Here is a 20,026-nt window from a genome sequence, read left to right as displayed (position 1 = left end):
ATACCGATTATGGTTCATAATAATTCACTGAGCAAAAATTTACATACATTTTCTCTAAGTTTTATACTTCAATAATGAAAGATAAACCAACATATAAAATTAAAAATTAAGATCAATGCATGGGACACCTGGGTGGCTCAGTCAGTTAAGCATCTGACTTTTGGTTTTGGCTCAGGTCATGATCTGTGTCCTAAGATTAAGCCCTGAGTGGAGTTCTGAGCTTAGCAGGGAGTCTGCTTGAGAATTTCCCTCTCCACCCCACCCCACTCCCGACCCCCAGCACACATGCCCCACCCCCCCAATAAATAAATAAATATTTTTTAAAAAAAAATAAACTGCATCACAGTAAAATTATAGTACTTGAACTTTAAAGGCTAATAATTTTTAAAGACATGTATTTAAAAATATCACAAGGAAAAACTTGTGTTGAAGTTAATGAAAGTGGAAAACTTTATATAATGAAAAATTTATGAATGCATAAAAAGGAAAATGATGGAGAAAATTGTTCCATCAACTATAACAAGGACTGACATCACTACTATATATATTCTAATGCCTGAGACACAGACTTCAAGAAAAATTAGCAATGGGTTTTTGTACAAAAATTAAGTTCCATCTCCTCAGCAATCAAGACACCAATTGAAACAAGAAGATACTATTTATTAAGTTGAAGGAAAACTGTAATTCCTTTCTCTAGAGAGCACTTTGTTCATACCTCCATGGTAGAAATACAATTTCCTCCCTTCCTATTTACCTTTTTAAAGAACTTTCCTTCACAGCTGGGAAGGGTTGCTCTAGGATCCATAAGAGAACAGTACTACTGTGGTTCCTGAATTTCCAGTTTCTATTTCAGTCCCCTAGGGGTCTAACAGGGTACTAAGATATACCCAGCTAATAATAATAAATCTGTTTTGCTTAAGTTTGTTTTTTTTTTTTTTCCTAGCAACCAAATAACCAATGGATAGAACACTTTGATATACTACATGTTACAACTGTATTACAGTTCTTCTGTTTATATCAGAAGTTGAGAACTGGCAACTCACATATTGTTTTACCTGACCCACAAGGTGTTTCTCAAAATATGAATTATGTATTATGAATTAAGAGTCTTCCTTACAGTCAACAGTGACCAAGCTCATAAGAGGTACAGACTATATCTATGTATCTCTGTTTTCCCTGTGCTAGGCTCTAGATCCAAAAACACTTGCTGAATGAATAAACAAACTATGTCAATAAGGTTTCTATAAAACTAAAGCTCTGACAATTGATTCATATCCGAAAAGCAATAACAGACTCACAAATTCTAGTTATCCCATTGGGAAAACAATAACAATATAAAATGAAATATAAAATACATAACACATAAAAAATATTTGTATCCTTTTGCCCAATAAACCAAATCCTTCAAACATATACCAAAGAAGCAATTTAAAGGAAGAAAAAATATTATATGCATAACAAATGTCGCATTATACAGTGAAAAGAAATGAGATCACAATTATCATTAAATTCTGGTATACATACCAACTAAATGAGTTAGTATACATTAAGTTAAAATATAATTATGAAAACTGTAAGATGAGAACATATACGTATGAGGAAATACAACCTAAACATTACTTTTCAATGACTCCTGAAATGAATTTTTTTAACTTTTATTCCTGCCTTTCTTCTCAAAAGAAAAAATTCACCAATGCATGAACACACATACACAAATAGTAACAGCAAGTAACTTAACCAAAGTCAAACAGCTCAGAAGTGACAAAGGATATAAACCCAGATCTATAGTAAAACCATAATCCTAACCCTTATACTACACTGCTTACACACCCACTAATAAACACACATTATTATGCACCTAGTGCACATAAAGCAATCTCCTTGATACAAATAAGCACACACAAAAACACAACACATGCCACTTTTACAAGTTTCAATGCATGCTTTAAGTGTATTTCTGCATATCAAAAGCAGTATGAAAAGCAAAATAAAGCATAAACACTGCTAATCCATATCTAGTGCTTGGTGCTTGCTTAAATGTTGTAAACATATCTCATAAATCTGATCAACTCTCAAGCCACAAAGAATTACAAGAACTAAAATAATGAAAGTAGCAATTTTATACATCCTCTGAAATCTGCCTCTGTCAGACACAACTCTATTAGAATTCAACAGTCCAGGGAGACAATCCGTGAAAAACAAGTGTACTCCAGCCATAAGAGACCTTTATCCAGATAGTACTTTTTTATTCTTACCATTTAAGCAAAGAAAAAATTTAAATTTGAAAGCATTTTATTTATATATAATAGTAATATTTAACATATAATGACTGGTTAATATACCATGAATTTCTCATTTAACTTTCACAACCTTGTGAAGTAGTTGCTACTACTATCTCATCCTACAACCAAGAAAATCTACAGGTGCCTGAGGCACCTGGGTGGCTTTGTTGGTTAAGCCTCTGACCCTCAAAGTTTCAGCTCGGGTCATGACCTCAGGGAGGAGACTGAGCCCTGAGTCCTGCCTTCTGTTGGGCGGAAAGCCTACTTAAGGTTCTCTCTCCCCCTCTCCCTCACCACCACCTCAAATAAATAAATAAAATTTTAAAATTAATAGAACCACTATATAAAAAAAGAAAGGAAGGAAGGAAGAAAAGAAAAGAAAATCTACAGGTGAAACAATGAGAGGTTAGTAAATGTAGTAAATCCAAATGAAATCCAGGCCTACAAATGCATGCTTATAAATATTACACTACACAACCTTTCTAAATCATAATGCTTTTAACATATGGTATCAATATCCAAAAACTACCTATAATGTTGTCAACTAGGCCAAAGAAGTAGGACACTAGGAAGAAAGAGAAGTAAGAGCCAAGAGTTTTGCAGGACACACTTAATAAATTCCATTAGATACATGTTCAGTGTCAGGTTTGTAACCTCTCAGTTAAGTGCAAGACACTGTGTTAATAATATTGAAGTCCAGTACTTTCTAGGATGAGTTGAACCCTACCTGATTCAAAAATCCAAGCTCATCTCATGTATTTTTGATACATGAGCTGAATACAATTCTTCAAATAATAATTTGGTAACATTCATGGCAAGTCCTGAAATTGTCATGCTTTTTACCCTGACAATTTCATTGAGAACGGTCTTTTAAAAAATAAAAAAAAGCTCTTACTCAAAGATATTCATTATATCATTATCTATAATAGTCAAAAAATAAAATTTAAATTAAAAAGAAAAAGAAATAACCTAAATAACTACCTACAATAGTTGTATTTGTTCATCATAATCCCTTTCTCAGGAAAACTGTCACTCAACTTAATCTGCATGATCTTAAGGAGATTGTCAATCATGATTTTCTGTGGGTTCCCCAACTCACCCTAACCAGAACCATACTGACTAACAACCTCCCAGTACTTAATCTCCCAGGTCTCAGGGATTGGTTAAGACACTGACAATTAGAATACATCGTCATCAACCCAGAACTAACTGACATATGGACATCAGGAAAGAGGCTGTTTTTCCATTGTGGTTGCATGCTAAAAAGCAATGCATTTCACGGGGTGCCTGGGTGGCTCAGTGGGTTGGAGCCTCTGCCTTTGGCTCAGGTCATGATCCCAAGGTCCTGGGATGGAGCTCCGAATTGGGCTCTCTGCTCAGCGGGGAGCCTGCTTCCCTTCCCCTCTCTCTCTGCCTACTTGTGATCTCTGTCTGTCAAATAAACAAACAAATAAATAAATAAATAGCAGAACCCAGAAATGGAAACAGAGGCTCAATGACATTATTTGAGATCTTGGCTCAAAACTATTTTCAAAGCCATTCCAACCACCACACATACAATTCCCAGTTATGTAACCTAATAAATTCCTTTTTTTTTTTTAAAGATTTTATTTATTTATTTGACAGAGAGAGATCACAAGTAGGCAGAGAGGCAGGCAGAGAGAGAGGAGGAAGCAGGCTCCCTGCTGAGCAGAGAGCCCGATGTGGGACTCGATCCCAGGACCCTGAGATCATGACCTGAGCCGAAGGCAGCGGCTTAACCCACTGAGCCACCCAGGCGCCCCAATAAATTCCTTTTTTAACTTATCAAAGCATGTGTTAAGTTTTTATCAGAGGTAAGCAAGAGAACCATGACTAATATGTTACCTACATAATGTTTAACTGAGTAAATTATATTACATCTATTCAAAGGAATACCCGTTGAGAAGCAGTATAACTGCTAAGAGCATGCACTTAGGAGCCTAGTCTGAATCCTGGCTCTGCTACATAGTCTCTATGTGTTCTTCAGTAAGTTACTTAACTTCTCTGGGCCTCAATTTCCTCATTTGTAAAATAGGGATATAACGGTGCTTATTTCACATGACTGTTGGAAGTAAATGAGTTACTATTTATAAAGTACCTAGAACATTAACAAGTATATGCATAAATGAGACATGTAAGTAAAAAAAGCAACAAAGTTGACAAAACCATATAATAACAACAATATTTTTTAAAAACTTATGCCCAGAAAAAGGAAAAACTGTATTTTTAAAGAAGCAAACACACTATTTACCAAAAAGGAAAAAAAATTGGAACATGCCTCAGATCTCATGAGACAGAATGAATCTGACTGGCTTCAAACAAATCCCAATGACCTTCTCCATTATCATCAGATAGGAAGAACATACCTAGTGTCAAGTGTGGAATCATGAAATCACACAATGTATCACATTCAACAATACTAGCAGATACTATTAACAGTAACACTTAAAAATCTAAATCTAGGAAAAGTTTGTCATTATCTCCAGCTAAATTAGTTTCCAAGAAAGGCACACATTCATGAGTATAACCAATTCTTAATAATCCCTTTAAATGAAAAGAAACAAATATTCTAAGTCATCCCCAAAAGTCACTCACATTTGGCTTTGTAATGCATCTTTGTAGAATATAAGCATTTTTGCTTAAAAATTGGTATAACTTGTCTTCTTGATATTCCCAACATTTCAGACCTAATAATGAAGCCACATGAGAAGATTTACACTTCATAACCTACTCCCTGGATCAGCTTTGTATCTTTCCACACCATGTTTTGAATTCCTATTAACCTATTCAAATTCTGTCTCTCATTAGATTTACTAAATAATATATCTTACCAAGAGATTTGTTTTGTATGCAATAAAGTAATTAAAACTAAGTGCTTTAAAAATCCTTCTTAAAGATGTGCCATACTGAGCTTCAAGCCTCTTTCCCCTGCCCATGTCAAATAAGAAAGATCTGCCACTAAACCACTTCAATTTTGTTCAGAGCCTTATGCACAAGGTTATATAGCCTCCACAACTAAATAGTAACTCTTGTCCTGACAGTGGAATATTCTTTGTTCAAATGCTAACGTTTATTTGTTATGGCTGTGGTGGGCTTATGAGGCCAAAAGAGGAAGATAAATGGCATTCTAATTTAGATTATTAAACATAAAAATAAGGTTTTTAATTAGTGTACCACTAACATTTCCCATGAAAGAACTAAACAATCTGAAAAAATGAAATCTAAGATGTGCACAGCTGGTACAACTTTCTAAATTGGTTTGTTTGATTTGGGACTTATAATTATGTGTTGTTTTTTAATCTTATCTTCATACATGCATAAAACTCATGCAAAAAAAATTAACAAAACTTTACAGATAAAGTGAATGAACCTAAAAGACTAATAAATTAAAATTTATGAAGGAAAAATAACTGAGAAATTAACCAAAACCAAATTTCTCTATCTCAGGCAATGTATCCTTGTGGTTAAAAAGCAGACTTTGTTCAAATCTCAGCCCTAACATTCAATACTGTGATTATGGGCAAGTTTCTTCACTTCTCTGTGCTTGTTTCCTCATCTGTAAAATGAGAATAAAAATTGCACATACCTCACAGAGTTATAAGAATTAAATGAATATATATATTCAAACAATAAATTGCAGTTGTCATTGTTGCTGCAGTGCATATCATGCTCTAAAATATAATCTGCTTAAGAATAAACAAATAACATAAGAATCCTCCTGGGTCTGAAAATATGAGCACATTAAGATATGTAATCACTCCATTTTTAAGCAAATATAGTAGTCCTTCAACAAAACTTTTTACTTCCTTTTTTTTTTCTTTTAATATTTTATTTATTTATTTGACAGAGATCACAAGTAGTCAGAGAGAGAGAGAGAAGCAGGCTCCCAGCTGAGCAGAGTCCAATGTGGGGCTCGATCCCAGCACACTGGGACCATGATCTGAGCTGAAGGCAGAGGCTTAACCCACTGAGCCACCCAGGTGCCCCTAGAAAGGACATCCTAGTATGCACCAAGAATAGAGAAATAAACAAAAAATAGTCTATGAATTAAAGACTTTTCCATTACTAGGCAACATAAAAACTGTAATATAAAAGGTTGCATGATGGACCTGCTACTAAATCATGACAATCCTGTAAAACACTAAGAAACAGAGCACCTAATGGGGGCGGAGGCATTGGGGGCGGGGGGAACACTCCAGAAACCTAGTTACTTTTTTCAGCATACCACACTGTCATTTATGTAATTAACACAGTTCTTAATATATTCATTACAGTGTTATAGAATGTAGATCATTCTAAAAAAACAACAACAAAAAACCAACAACAACAAGATCACTCAGCACACTATTTACCACGTCATAAATAAAATTAAAATTTTATTTCATGGGGCGCCTGGGTGGGCTCAGTCGTTAGGTGTCTGCCTTTGGCTCAGGTCATGATGCCAGGGTCCTGGGATGGAGCCCTGCATTGGACTCCCTGCTCAGCAGGAAGCCTGCTTCTCCCTCTCCTACTCCCCCTGCTCTTGCTGTCTCTCTCCTGCTGTCAAATAAATAAATAAAATCTTTAAAAAAAACTTTTTTTTTCATAATGAAGGCTATCTTCTCTTAAACCAAAACATAACCTTGAAAAAGTCACATTGCTTCTTCAGGAAACATTTATTTCACCAATAAATAAAAGTTCCCAAATTTTCCTCCAGTGCGTTATATTAGGTCAAATGTCAAAAAATATTATTTTTGAGCTGTTAAAGACCTCTGAGAGCCATGAATTCAAAACCTCTCATTTTATAGATGAAAAGAAGCCACAAAGTATAAAGAAAAAAGCACTAAGTTGAGAGTCAAAAAACTGAATTTTCGTCCCAAGTCTCTCATAGTAAAAGCCTGGGCAAATTATCTAAGTTTCCTCATCTGTAAAATGAGAGGTTTGGACTCAATTGCTTCCAAGGTTCCTTTCAGCTCTACAATTCTCATTTTAAGAAACTGAAGCAGAGAGATAAGCAACTTGCCCAAGGTTACACAGCTAGTTAATGGCAAAGCAGGGACTACATGTGAATTCCAATTATGATCAATGTACTTTCTCATCTGTACTGTAAGGCTTCTCCTACTTCATAACACTATTCTTCTAAATTATTCTAAGACTTTTGAAAATTATTAATAAGCATGAAGAATTTTGTGAAACTAAATGACTTATTCCTATGGCTCTTCTAGAGAAAAAGAGCTCTAAATCCAAATGCAACAAGTACATGAAGTCTCAAGCTGTGTGCCACTATACTTAACGTTGACCTCAACAAAGATGGGAATTTATGCTTAACTTCCCTAAAACCTTTCAATCCCAATTCACAGAAGAGATTATGTTCCTTATAAAATTAAAATATGAATTGTTCTAGGTAATGATAAATATTACATACATAATTCTCTGAATAAGATGAGAACTAAAACTCTTCATTTTAGTTTATGTCCTGGTTATATCTCAGATATAGTTTTAAGGTCAAAAGTAATCAAAGTAGACACTTTTCCTTCATGTGTCCTCTTTTGCAGACTCTCTAGCTTTAAAACCATTACAAAAGATTAAGCAGAGTCCTCCTGAAATTGCATAAACAATCACAAATAAAAGACTATACATGGTGATAGTTTCTCTTTCAAAACTGAAAATCAGCCCCTGCAGTATCCTAAAATTCTGTGCCCAAATATATTACAAACTCTACTAAACTGTATCACAAGCAGCATCTGATTCCCTAAAATGTCTTCAAAGCTTGTTATATTTCACAGGGAATTTAGCAAGACTTCAGGAAGACTGACATGTTGATTCCAGAAAATACTAAGAGAAAAAGCACAATAAAAAATGCAAAATAAAGCCAACAGTAGTTTCATACTAGTGACTGAAGAGAATATTCAGAATCATTCATATATATATATGTATAATTTAACTACAGTATTCAGCTATTTTCCAAAAAAACCCACAGAATGTTTACATTTTCAAAGGGGATGGGACCTGAAGTCACCTAATCCAAGAGCATCCAAAATAAGAATCTCTGCCCCACCCGAAAATGTCCCTGTAGATGCTTTAAATTCTTATCACTTTATACTTTTGTTTTTTAATTTAAATTTTGTTAGTTAACATATGTTGGTTTCCGGAATCGCTCAATAAAAGCAGTTTTTCCCGCTGCTGGACAAGTCTAGCTGCTATACACTTGTTACATTCTGGTCAACAAACTATACTGAATTACATTTGTGCCTTTCTTTCACCATCACTGATGGTCTACATTCTATAACAGCAGAATGGATCTACTGTCTCTGCTATTTATGCTTTTGAAACACCTGGAGACAGCTGTCATGCTTCCTTTCAGTGGTCTCACCTTAGGCTATAAATGTATGGTCCACAGATCTCTTCTGGGTCTTGGAGACAATTCTGAAATACAATGTACTCCCATACCGTAAGTAACATTTTTTTTTTTTTTTAAAAACCTGCCACTTGTCAAATTTTGGTGTAGTATTAGAGTATACGTACAATTTCTAAAAGAACTATCAAAATACATCAAGTTTTCTAACTACATATCTATGTGAAGCTGGAGTCTCTTCACAATATCTCAGTCAAAATAAATCACAAGAGACTAAAAGCAGAAGCCAACTCCAGCTGTCTAATAAGTCAGAAATTAAAGTGCTACAAAAATATTAAATGCTACTAGTCTCACTAAAGTTTTTGTTTTAGAATTTTTATTCATTTAAAAATTTGATAAAAGTTATCAGTTTATTATCTTTTGGTATGTTAATAACTTTGAAGTTATTTCTAGAACAGTAAATATAAATAGACATAACCATATAAAATCTCTGTAGAGTTCTCTGTAATTTTTAAGAGAATAAAGTGTTCCTGAGTCCAAAAAACGTGTTACCCAGGGGTAGATTCCCAGACAGCTAACTATATTCTAGGATTCCCTCCTTTCTCTCTCCTCTGATGCATAAAAGTGTTCCTATAAAGGAGGCATCAACCATGGATCTATTCATAAGCTAAAATCCTTAAACATAAAACCCTGTCCTCCTCCAACGAGTGACTTCAAGAAACTAAAAGGTCATCTGGTATACCTTTACTTTAAACAACTCCCTACAGGTATCACTCAATCATCCAAAGGATGCAGTCTGTAAACATGAAAACATAGCAACAGTTTAATTATTCTGTGACATTATCTTTTTAACCAAACTACTTTCACTGTTTACACAAAAGTAAGCAAATTATTCAGATCTGGTAAGATGAAACAGAAAAGAAAATGCAAATCTTCTGTATAATCATTTGATTCTTAGCAATAACTAATTCAAAAGTACCCATGTACTGATAGGCCAAAAAAAAAAAAAAAAACCATCTGCTCATCTAGCCAATATGATACTGGGTTCCTAGGTCTCAGTAAAGCAAAACTGACCTCTATTTGAAAATTTATTTAATTTCTTAACTTCCCAAATCTCCTTACAGGATTTTTAAAGCTAAAATGGGATAGAGATCACAGGTTTAAAAGATCCAACATGAAACTTAGAGCTATACTGCTGAGCAGTCTTAGGGAACTGCAAGACTGATAAAGGAAAAGCTTCAGGACTCAGGAAAAGAAGTTGTCTACACTGTATCACAGATATTCCTAAATTCCAACAAATTCCTAAGTCTTTTAATATTTAAAAGTGTATTTTATTCGTAATCAAGTAAAACTATATTAAGATGAGAATGGGAATAGGGTGAGAAAGGACGAAAGCCAAAATATGCAGCAATGAAAATAATCAGATTATAATATTAGATTTTTGGTTTCAAATACATCAAAAACTTCAAAATACTTAATTTTTACAGGTATATGATACATCTTCAAAAATAGCCCATTTTCTTTTTTTTAAGATTTTTATTTATTTGACAGAGATCACAAGTAGATTGAGAGGCAGGCAGAGAGGGGGAAGCAGGCTCCCCGCTGAGCAGAGAGCCCAATGCGATGCAATGGGATCCGATGGGATGCGGGGCTCCATCCCAGGACCCTGATATCATGACTTGAGCCGAACGCAGAGGTTTAACCCACTGAGGCACCCAGGTGCCCCCAAAATAGCCCATTTTCAAAGTTAAGTTTGCTTAAAAGCAGTTTATCACACAACTTTAAAATACATGTACACATACATATATGTGCCTTTTAAGTTTTTCTATTATATATTACATTAAATTGCTTCAATTTTTCAGAAAGTTTGTTCCCACCTTGATACATATAATCACATTCCACTAATATTAACTATTACTATTAACAGTCACTGTAAGTCCAATGCTCTTTCAACTTCCATCTATTTATGTAATAGTAATATGTATATCTACAAAAGATGCTAAACACTTGTTAAAATGAAAACTGGGATCTCACTTAATAGAAAATGTCTCCATCATTATGTCTAAGGTTTCATACATGCAATTCCTGTTAGCATGAATGATATATGAGACTGTATCTTCAAGATAAATATATATAACCCTAGAGAAAATTAACAGTTTTAACTTACATACTAGTTGGCCAAAAATATATTACTGTGGCCACAGAGGTACTTGGTGAAATACCACAATCACAAAAGCATGTCTTACTTCAGTAACAAAAGATTCACTAATTTACTTTACATAAAAGTCTACTATAATCCAAACTTCTAGAAAGAATTCTATTTGGAAGTCCAAGCTAATTTATTCTAACCCCTAAGAATTTTCAATCATCAGGAAAACTGAAGAATAGTAGAGTAGTTTTTTTTTTTTTAATTTTTATTAACATATAACGTATTAGTAGCCCCAGGGATACAGGTCTGTGAATCCTAAGGCTTACACACTTCACATCACTCACCATAGCATATACCTTCCCCAATGTCCATAACCCAACCACCCTCTCCCTACCCACCCCACCCTCAACCCTCAGTTTGTTTTGTGAGATTAAGAGTTTCTTATGGTTGGGGCACCTGGGTGACTCAGTGGGTTAAGCCACTGCCTTCGGCTCAGGTCATGATCTCAGGGTCCTGGGATCGAGTCCCGCATCGGGCTCTCTGCTCAGCAGGGAGCCTGCTTCCCTCTCTCTCTCTCTCTCTCTCTGCCTGCCTCTCTGTCTACTTGTGATCTCTCTCTCTGTCAAATAAATAAATAAATAAATTTAAAAAAAAAGAGTTTCTTATGGTTTGTCTTACAGAAGGTTTGTTTTTCTTTACAGTAGAAGTAACCTCAAAAACTCACAATCTAGACTTTGCAGCCCTAAATTACTAATGGTGATAGTTAATGTTACAGATGAACAATTCAACACTATGTCCTCAGTATCTAGTACAGTCCCTGGGTCACAGAAATGGCTCAATAAACATCTGAGAAACGAAAGAATGAAAAATAAAGATAAAGCCTTTAAAAAAAGACGGGCTTTTCCAAGACCATCATTTACCACCACTCATTACACTACCCCTGATAACACTATCATTAAGCATCTTAATGAAACTACAAAAATAGAAGCACACTAAAAGCACCAACTGCTCTATGTACAAAATAGATTTTGAAACATTCATTTACAAATTTTCAAGTGCAAAAAGAAAAATCGCCAGATGCACTAAATTTGAATTAGTCAATAAATAAACTTTTATCTTCTAATAATCAGAACTCAGCGTTGAGGGTGAGATGTAAAAGGGGGAAAATGTCTGTCGGTGTATTCAGCATGTTTAATGGATGCCATAAATCAAACCTTTCCATGAATTTTCTGGAGCAAATTCATGCCAATCTTTGAGCCTATTGTCACTTTCACACATGCTCACAGGAACAAAATGACAAAGAATGCTATGCCTGAACCACCAGATTCAGAGCACAAAACACTTGATTTACAATTGTCAAGGCTGGGTAGTAAATATTGAGAGATATTTTAAAAATAAATTAACCCCACCATTTCCTACATAAATCAAAGCTCCTGGTTTCTTTGAAGGATTCATCACTCTTGGACTTCCAGACGTTTTTTGAAAATGTGGCTACAGTCTCCTTGTGAGACACAACTGGGAGTGAACAACCCATTTACCAATTGCTGATGAATACCGCTAAACGTTTTCCCAGACAAAAGAGCGTTAAACGCTATTCCATGCATATTTATTCTTCCGTCATAAATGCGCGTTCTCCCAAATTTCATTTTATGTCGTATACTTAAAGTTAAATACAGTAAGTTGAAATTTTAGTCAAAAAGCACTCCTGCGTCTTACTAGCTGTGTAACTGCTACATCTGGTGGCAGCACACTTGCATGCAAGAAACCAGAAAACTTAGAAAACAATTGTAACCGATCTGGTGCGTGTTTGCATTAACCTTTACGCCGGTATTTCCCACAAAACCCACGACCCTGTCAGAGAACAGTAGTCTACTTGCAGAAAAGAGATAACGCACAAACACGCAGGAGGTGATGGCGAAGGAGAGAAAGTTGCAGCCATCTGGAGGGGGTGGTTTTAAAAGCCTGCCCACGAGTCAGTCTGTCGTTCAAATTGCTCTAAAGGGCCAGGCAGCGGATCAAAGCCGGCTTTGATAATTTAAGCGACTCTCCCGAAAGGGCAGGGACCCTGCTAGCGAGGGCATCCTCCAGGTCCCGGGCTGCAAAGCTCGCAGAGCGGGGACCGCCTCTATGGGAGGAGTGCGCGAGGGAAGGGGAGGGGGCTCAAGGATGAATGCTTCAACCAGAGGGAAAACCCACCAGAGACCGGAGGCCAGGAGGTTAAGAGTACTGAGTGTACTGGCAAATGGAGCAGAAAGGGGCTGGCGTCCGCGGGGGGGGGAGGCTTCCCACCCTAGCAGTATTGGCTCTTAGGAATCCCATACGAGTCTGCGCGCCTCGCCCCGTCCCCTCCAGCGCGCACCCCCTCGTCCGTCGCCGCCGCCACCCGCGAACCACCACCCACAGCCAGCGCACCACCTCCCCGGAGCCGGCGGCCTCGCGTCCACCCCGCCACCATCCCCCACCCTGGGGTCGAGGGAAGAGACCCGGGGGGCGCGGGGGCTACGGCGCGGGAGAGGAGGCCCGCGAGCGGGCGCGGGCGCGACGGCGCTTACCTTCCCTGGGCCTCCCGGATGGCGGCGTGTGATTCAGCAGGGACCTGGCCGCCGCCGCCGAGCCCGGGGTTGGAGACGTGGAGAGCTGGGACCAAGATGGCGGCCCCTCCAAACTTCCACTGCTACTTTGGACACTCATCAAGCTACTTTCTGGGAACCCGACTCCCCCCCTGCGACGGCAGCGGCGGCAACGGCACCGGCACCCGCCTCCGTCATGGCGGGGGCCGCGCTGAGGGCGAGCGAGGGAGCGAGGGCTGGGAGGGGAGAGTCAAGGGGATGGGAGAGGAAATCGAGAAGGGGGAGGTAGGGAGGGAAGAGGTGAGGGGAGGAGAGGGGACGGGGAGGAGGAAAAGGGGGAGAAGCGAGGGAGCAGGCGGGTGCGCCGGGGAAGAGGCGGAGGGAAGGAGCGCGGCGGCGGAGGCGTCGAGGGGGCGCCCGCCGGAGTGCGGGCGGAGTGCGGGCGGAGTACGGGCGGAGTGCGGGCTGCGCCGGCTGAGGAGACTTCCGCGAGCGGAACCTGCCGGCACCTCTGCAGTGCGTCGGCCCCCGGCGTCGCCTGGGTGGCGGCGGCGGGCGGTGGGTGGCGGCTGAGGCGGCGGGGTAACCTCTGCATCAGTTACAGGCGGCGGCGGCGTCACGCGCCGCCTGTGCAAACACTATCGCGAGGCTCCTGCGCCTCCGGTAGCGGCGGCGGCGGCGGCCGCGGGAGCACATGGGGGAGGGACCTGCCAGGGGTTGGGGGCGGGGGGGTTTGGGAGAGGGAGCCAGCGCGCGAGGGAGGGAGGAGACGCGGGAGCCGGGCGCCCCTGGCGCACCCGCGGATAGCAGCGCGGCGCGGGAGCCGGGGGCTGGCCGACTCGCGGGCGCGGGGGCCGGCACCCCGCGCCGGCCGGAGGGAGGCGCACCCCGCACGCGCCCCCGCCGCGTCGCTTGGGCTCCGGCTCCCGCTCCGCTGCCACCTGACTCCCCCGCCCCCACCTCCCGCGGAAGCGCGCCTGGTTCCCGACCTAGACCCAGCCTGGGGAGAAATGCTTTTGCTCTCGCCGGGCTGTCGTTCTCAGGAGTTCGAGGTGATCATTTCTCGAAATGGAACTGAAAAGTTAAGAGTTGCTTCTTTCTTCCCCCTCTGTACCGTGCAAAAAAAAAAAAAAAACCCAAAACCCTGCGTGCGTCTCCCCGTCTGCAGAATGGGGAGTGATTACCGAATAAAAGAGCTAAGAAACTAAGTTGGGGGCGAAGGTGGGTGAAAAAAACTTTGAATGTTTTCAAAAGAAAGAAAGAATCTTTACTGGTGTTGTGTACTCTGTGTGGTATAGCAGCTCTTTAAAACAAAACAAAACAAAAACGCCCCAGTAAATTGACAATCTAAATAGAAAATTTTAATTAACTCACATATTTAAGGAAACTATCCCGTGTTCATCTTGTGGAAGAGGGTATGGCTTCTAGAAAGTTCCAATTTGTTTCCATGCCACTGCTGAGTCCCGGCTAGAAGATCCCAAGGAAAATTACAGCATTTGCTATGACTTACAGATACAGTGTAGCTTTCTACACACCCACACACGTAAGACACACCAGGGATTGGGCATCTTGTTCATAAAAGAGCAGTCTAATAGTTCAGGGAAAATACAGCAAGGTTATTGCTCTCTAAAAAAAAAAAAAATTGAATAGAACACTAAACAGATTATGATATAGAGCAACTGCATAGACAGGAGGAAATGGTATGATTACCAGGGGAACAAAAATGTCATTTCTATTTTTTATTTTTATGACTTTGCATTTCTCACAGTAATGTTGTGTTCAGATAAACTATCATACTAGAATAGAACCTTGGTTGTCAGTTATCTCCAGAAGTAATTTTAGGTTTCTTATGCTTCAGATTCTTTAGTGAGTTTTTAGTCATGTTCTTTTCAAACTAAAAGGCAGAACTCACAAATTAAACAGTTTTTGTGAAGTGTAACTGACATACAATAAACATATTTAAAGTGTACAGTATGTATGTTTTGATGTGTATACAACCATGAAGCCAATTCTACAGTCAAGATAATGAATATGTCTATCAGTCTCCACAGTTTCCTCTACCCTGTTGATGTTCTCTCACACTCCAACCCCTTCCCCAAGTAACCACACATCTGCTTTCTGTCACTTAGTTTGCAATTTCCAGAATTTATATAAATGGAATCTAGACTGTCCTTGTCTAGCTTCTTTTTCTCAACATAGCTGAGTTGCATCTCCATTGTTGCATTTTTTTTTAATTGCCTAGTATTCCATTGTATGAATATACCGTCTTGGTTGATCCATGCACCTGCTGAAGAACAATTGCCACATTCAGGGTATTACCCATAGTGCTACTGTGAACTTTCCCTCCTGTAGAAGTGTTTGTGTGGACATATGCTTTCTTTTCTCTTGGATACATACCTAGGACCTTAATATTCGACTTTTATACCAAATTCATGCACTCTAAGGGGAAGCAGAGTTTCTCTAAAAAACGTAGGTAAATGTATGATCTTTCTGTATTTTAAGACTAAGCTTAGCTGATTGTGGTGAGAGGAAAACAGAGGAAAGAGCAAAACAGAGGAAGTCAAGACAGCTGGGAATTAGTCTCAGCAGGTAACAATCCCTCTTGATTCAATTTCCTCACCTGTGAAAAAGAGGGTTGTGTCACTAGGTGGTCTCTAAAGGGCCTTCCAATGCCTAAACTTCATACAGAGCTTAGCTCCTCTATGGTAGTAAACAAAACCCAACCAAAGAGATTTGATGGTAGGTTATCTTCCTCCCAGCCTTCTCCACAGCTTCAAGTTATCTTTACGCCAACCAGGCGCCTTAACCTAAAAATGGAATGGAATACCATGCCATCATTTAAAATCAGGTTTTCAAAGAATACTGAAATAGATGACAAAATGTTCACACTGTAGTAAGTGAAAATGTATGACCCCAATTTGTGTATAAGCATACATAACAAATGACTCCAAGGTTATATCCCAAACAGTTAATACTAGCTAGCCTTGGGCTGTGAGATTAGATAATTATTCTTTGGTCCTTTATGATTTTCTAAACTTGGAAAATGGATCATTTTTAAGTAATTAAAACTAAAATCATACAAACCCGTAATTTTATGAAATGATTATGATAAATGAAAACTTCAAGGGTGAATAGAGGCTCCCACATCTTGCACATCAGCTAGTATACAGGGATTCAGAAATTGTTTGATAGAGATAGATGGGATGGCTAGAGTGATGACCTGAACAATAGGACAAGGTACAAAACAGGAGAGTCCGGATTCAGAGAGCAAGGAACACCTGCCACTCTGGGGAAGGAGAAATGAAAAAAAAAAAAAAAAAAAGGCAAGGAAAGATCATTGAAAAGGGGATTTTGGGCAAGGTTCTTTGCGAAATACTCCCAGAGGGACAGCCAGCATGAGAACACAGGAGTAAACTGAGTAAGTAAAAGGAGAATGCAGTAAACCTGCCCAGAAACAATCAGGATGAGCTGGGGAAAATGTTCCTTCTGTGAATTGAGTGCTCCTTGAAGACAGACTCAAGCCCTTAGTACCATGCTTGGCACAGACCAAGGACTCCATCAGTGTTTGTGGAATGAATGAATGAATGATGAAGATCAGTGAACTGGGATACAGGTGAGGGAACAATAGAGGATAAAAGGGTCTTGAAGGGTTTCCTGATAGATCATATACAAAAGAGAGTATCTGAGCCCTAACCTATACCCTGGTCATAATTTACAACTATGTTTATTAGACTCCATTTATATATTATATATATATATATATATATATATATATATATATGCAAGTCAAGACAATACTATAGAGACAACCAATACACTTTATACCTCTTACCATTTGATTCCTTCTAAATATGAGGAAATAATTAATGCCTAAGTTCCTTTACCCCAAACCAACCAGAAATGAGCCTAGAGGATGGATGGTGTCCTTTGTAAGTATGCCCCCAAACAGTGGGGTGCTAGAGCCAGTTCCTATGGCCCAGAGAGCAGACTGTGTACATCACTTAGTTCGGTGAAGTCACACTGGTAGCTTGAAATCAGTGTTTTACAACTCCAAAGTCATCAAAAGCTACAAATCAGGGCTCCCTGACCAGCATACAGCTGCTCCCATAGAGCATACATCATTTCCTTGCTGTCCATTTCCCTGCCTTGGCTAAAAGCCTAGGAGGACAAGGACATTGTCTGTCATGTTTATAGTTGTATTCCCAATGTCTAGCACCTGCCTGGCATCAAGTTGATGCCGTATACATATTGATTGAGCCAATTAATTACCTGCATACTGGTTAGCAAGTGCTTGAGCCCTCTGAGCTAAAAACCGGGCTGGCCATGCTGGCAGAGGAAGAAAGGACCAAATATCCTGCCACCCCCTCACACCGTTGGCCAATGTTTGTGATTTGGTAAAGTTTACTGACCTTGTTAGGGTTGCCAGATGAAATATAATTTTGCATGGCCCATACGGACACTAAAAAAGTATTGGTTATTTATGAGAAATTCAAATTCAGCTGCACATCCTGTATTTTTATTTATTAAATCTGGCAATCCTGGCCCTTCTGAACTAAGCAGAAAATTGTTCATGAGTTATTACCTAGTAAAATTGAATACTATGACCTGGAAATTCCATTCCACCCAAAGAATATGTCCTACAGGAATTCTTGTTCATGAGCTACAAGACATAAGAACAAAAATGTCCATAGTAGCCAAAAACTGGAAACCACCCAAATGTGCATTGACAAGAAAATGGATAAGTAAACAGTTACGTAGATTCGCACAATGGGATGCTACTCAACAATTAAAATGCTCACAAGCACAATGCTGGTTTAAAAGGACAAATTAAAGAAGGATGTAATTTGTTGACTCCATGTGAAAATACTCAAAACCAATCAAACTAATATGTTGTTTGGGAATGGAGACATGGCAAAACCCTGAAGAGAAAAGGAAAGGGGATGAGAAGTCAAAATCAGAGTGATTACTTCTGTCAGGGAGAAGGGGGAAACTGACAGGGGCTTCAAAAGCATCAATAAATGTGCTACTTGTTAAGTTGGATGGGAGGATGGAAATATGTTTGCCTTATTCTATTTCTTTAAGTTACTCGTGTGTAAGATATACTCTTACTACATATGAAATACTATCTTACAAATGTTTAAGGTATGAAGAAAGCTGTGGCTTCTTTACCATACTGAACTTAGATGCCCTCCTTGTCTCCTCTGCTTGGACTCATCCCCAGATTTGATTTCTTTCTTTGTCCAAATGTATGCACACAGATGGGAGCTCTAAAGATGCCTGTTCCACCACTGCAACATGCCACCTCAAAAGTCTTTTTGGTAGATGCTTAGACAAATGACTCCATCACATTGGATTATGAAGAATTCTCACTTCACTGAGTTTGTTCTTACTGTGCTGCACAATTCACAAAGCCTGAAGATTTTGGTGTCCATATTTCCGCAGAGATGGTTCCAAGGTTTTGTACATAATATGCCAGGTTATACTTTCTGTGCTCTCTGTAGCACTGGAAATGGTTTCTTTCAGGTTTCAACTCATGGGGGAGAAGGGTTGATCCATACCTAACAAAACTGGAATTACTAGATTCTCAGATTTGATTCATTTCGCCAGAGGTCAAAAAATCGTAATCAACTTCAGTGCAATATTACCTCCCCAGAGTGTACTAGAAGCTGTCCTCCAAGGACATGAGTATTACAACATGTTTACAAAAACAAAGTACAACAAGCAAACAGTGCTCATACGGCAGATTTAAAATCAACAATATATCTCTTAACAAAGCGGTCTACTAGAAAAGTGATTAAGAAAAAAATATAGAACCAAGAAGTCTAGTGTTCCACTTCACTCATTCTAAGTTTTACTGATTAAATTGAAATATAAATTCATCACATTAGAGGGATGATAATAAAAGATTTCCAAAACCTAACACTGAACTCCGTTTCTGCAACATGAAAATTTTTTGTAAGCACAGAAACTACTGTTACTTTTTAAAAAATTAATACCGTTCTTGATTTTTGACAATATTTTTCCAAGGACACAATTTAAAGGCTTTCAAAATCACTTAATGCTCTTCTGGGAAATATAAAGTGCTAACTCTTTCTTAATTATATACATGACAAAAATAAGTGGGGATGTCTATAACCTCATACATATTTAGAAACTTTGAAAAATATAGAAATGTCAAGTATTGATGAGCATTACTTCCCCCTCCAAAAAGGAGTAAAAATGCCACCATAAAGCAAGTGGAGGTTTTCTGAGATGCAAGTAATATTCTGTTTCTTAAACCAGGTGCTAGTTAGAAGTGTATGTTAAACAGTTTGTGAAAATTCATCAAACTGTATACTTACAATAAGAAGTTAGACAAAATGTAAAACAACAACAACAAAAATAACCCTGGCATTTGTGATTAAAAGTAAATACATACACACATAGACACACATTTAAGGGAAAATAAATTTGTTTAATGAGACAATGAAAAGGAGTTGTTGTTTTTATTTTTTTTTTTTAAAGGAAAATGTTGATAATATGAGGGGAGATGAATGGTGGTTTCTTATGGGAAGAGATTAAGAAAATGATATCTTAAAATCCATATACATACAATGAAATTTCTAGAAGTGCCACTATGAGAAAATCCTCAAGTAAACATCTACTTCACTATTGCTCACTTCTTACTTGG

General features: G+C 38.6%; 1 protein-coding gene across 2 annotated transcripts in view; it reads right to left on the bottom strand.

Moving 5' to 3' along the window:
• TLK1 (tousled like kinase 1) overlaps positions 1-13,612 on the bottom strand; it is a 142,815-nt gene extending 129,203 nt beyond the window's left edge. For both annotated transcript variants that reach the window (XM_004744058.3, XM_045066950.1), the window contains exon 1: positions 13,339-13,612. In XM_004744058.3, the coding sequence (XP_004744115.1) occupies positions 13,339-13,477 (139 nt within the window). In that variant the 5' untranslated portion in view covers positions 13,478-13,612. The remainder of the gene's footprint in view (positions 1-13,338) is intronic.
• Between the last annotated feature and the right edge of the window lie 6,414 nt (positions 13,613-20,026).

Source organism: Mustela putorius, unplaced genomic scaffold, assembly GCF_011764305.1.
Source record: "Mustela putorius furo isolate JIRA1106 unplaced genomic scaffold, ASM1176430v1.1 tig00003869_pilon_pilon_pilon, whole genome shotgun sequence".
Taxonomy (NCBI): Eukaryota; Metazoa; Chordata; class Mammalia; order Carnivora; family Mustelidae; genus Mustela; species Mustela putorius.
The sequence above is the reverse complement of the archived record's forward strand: the minus strand, read 5'-3'. Positions and strand labels throughout refer to the sequence as shown.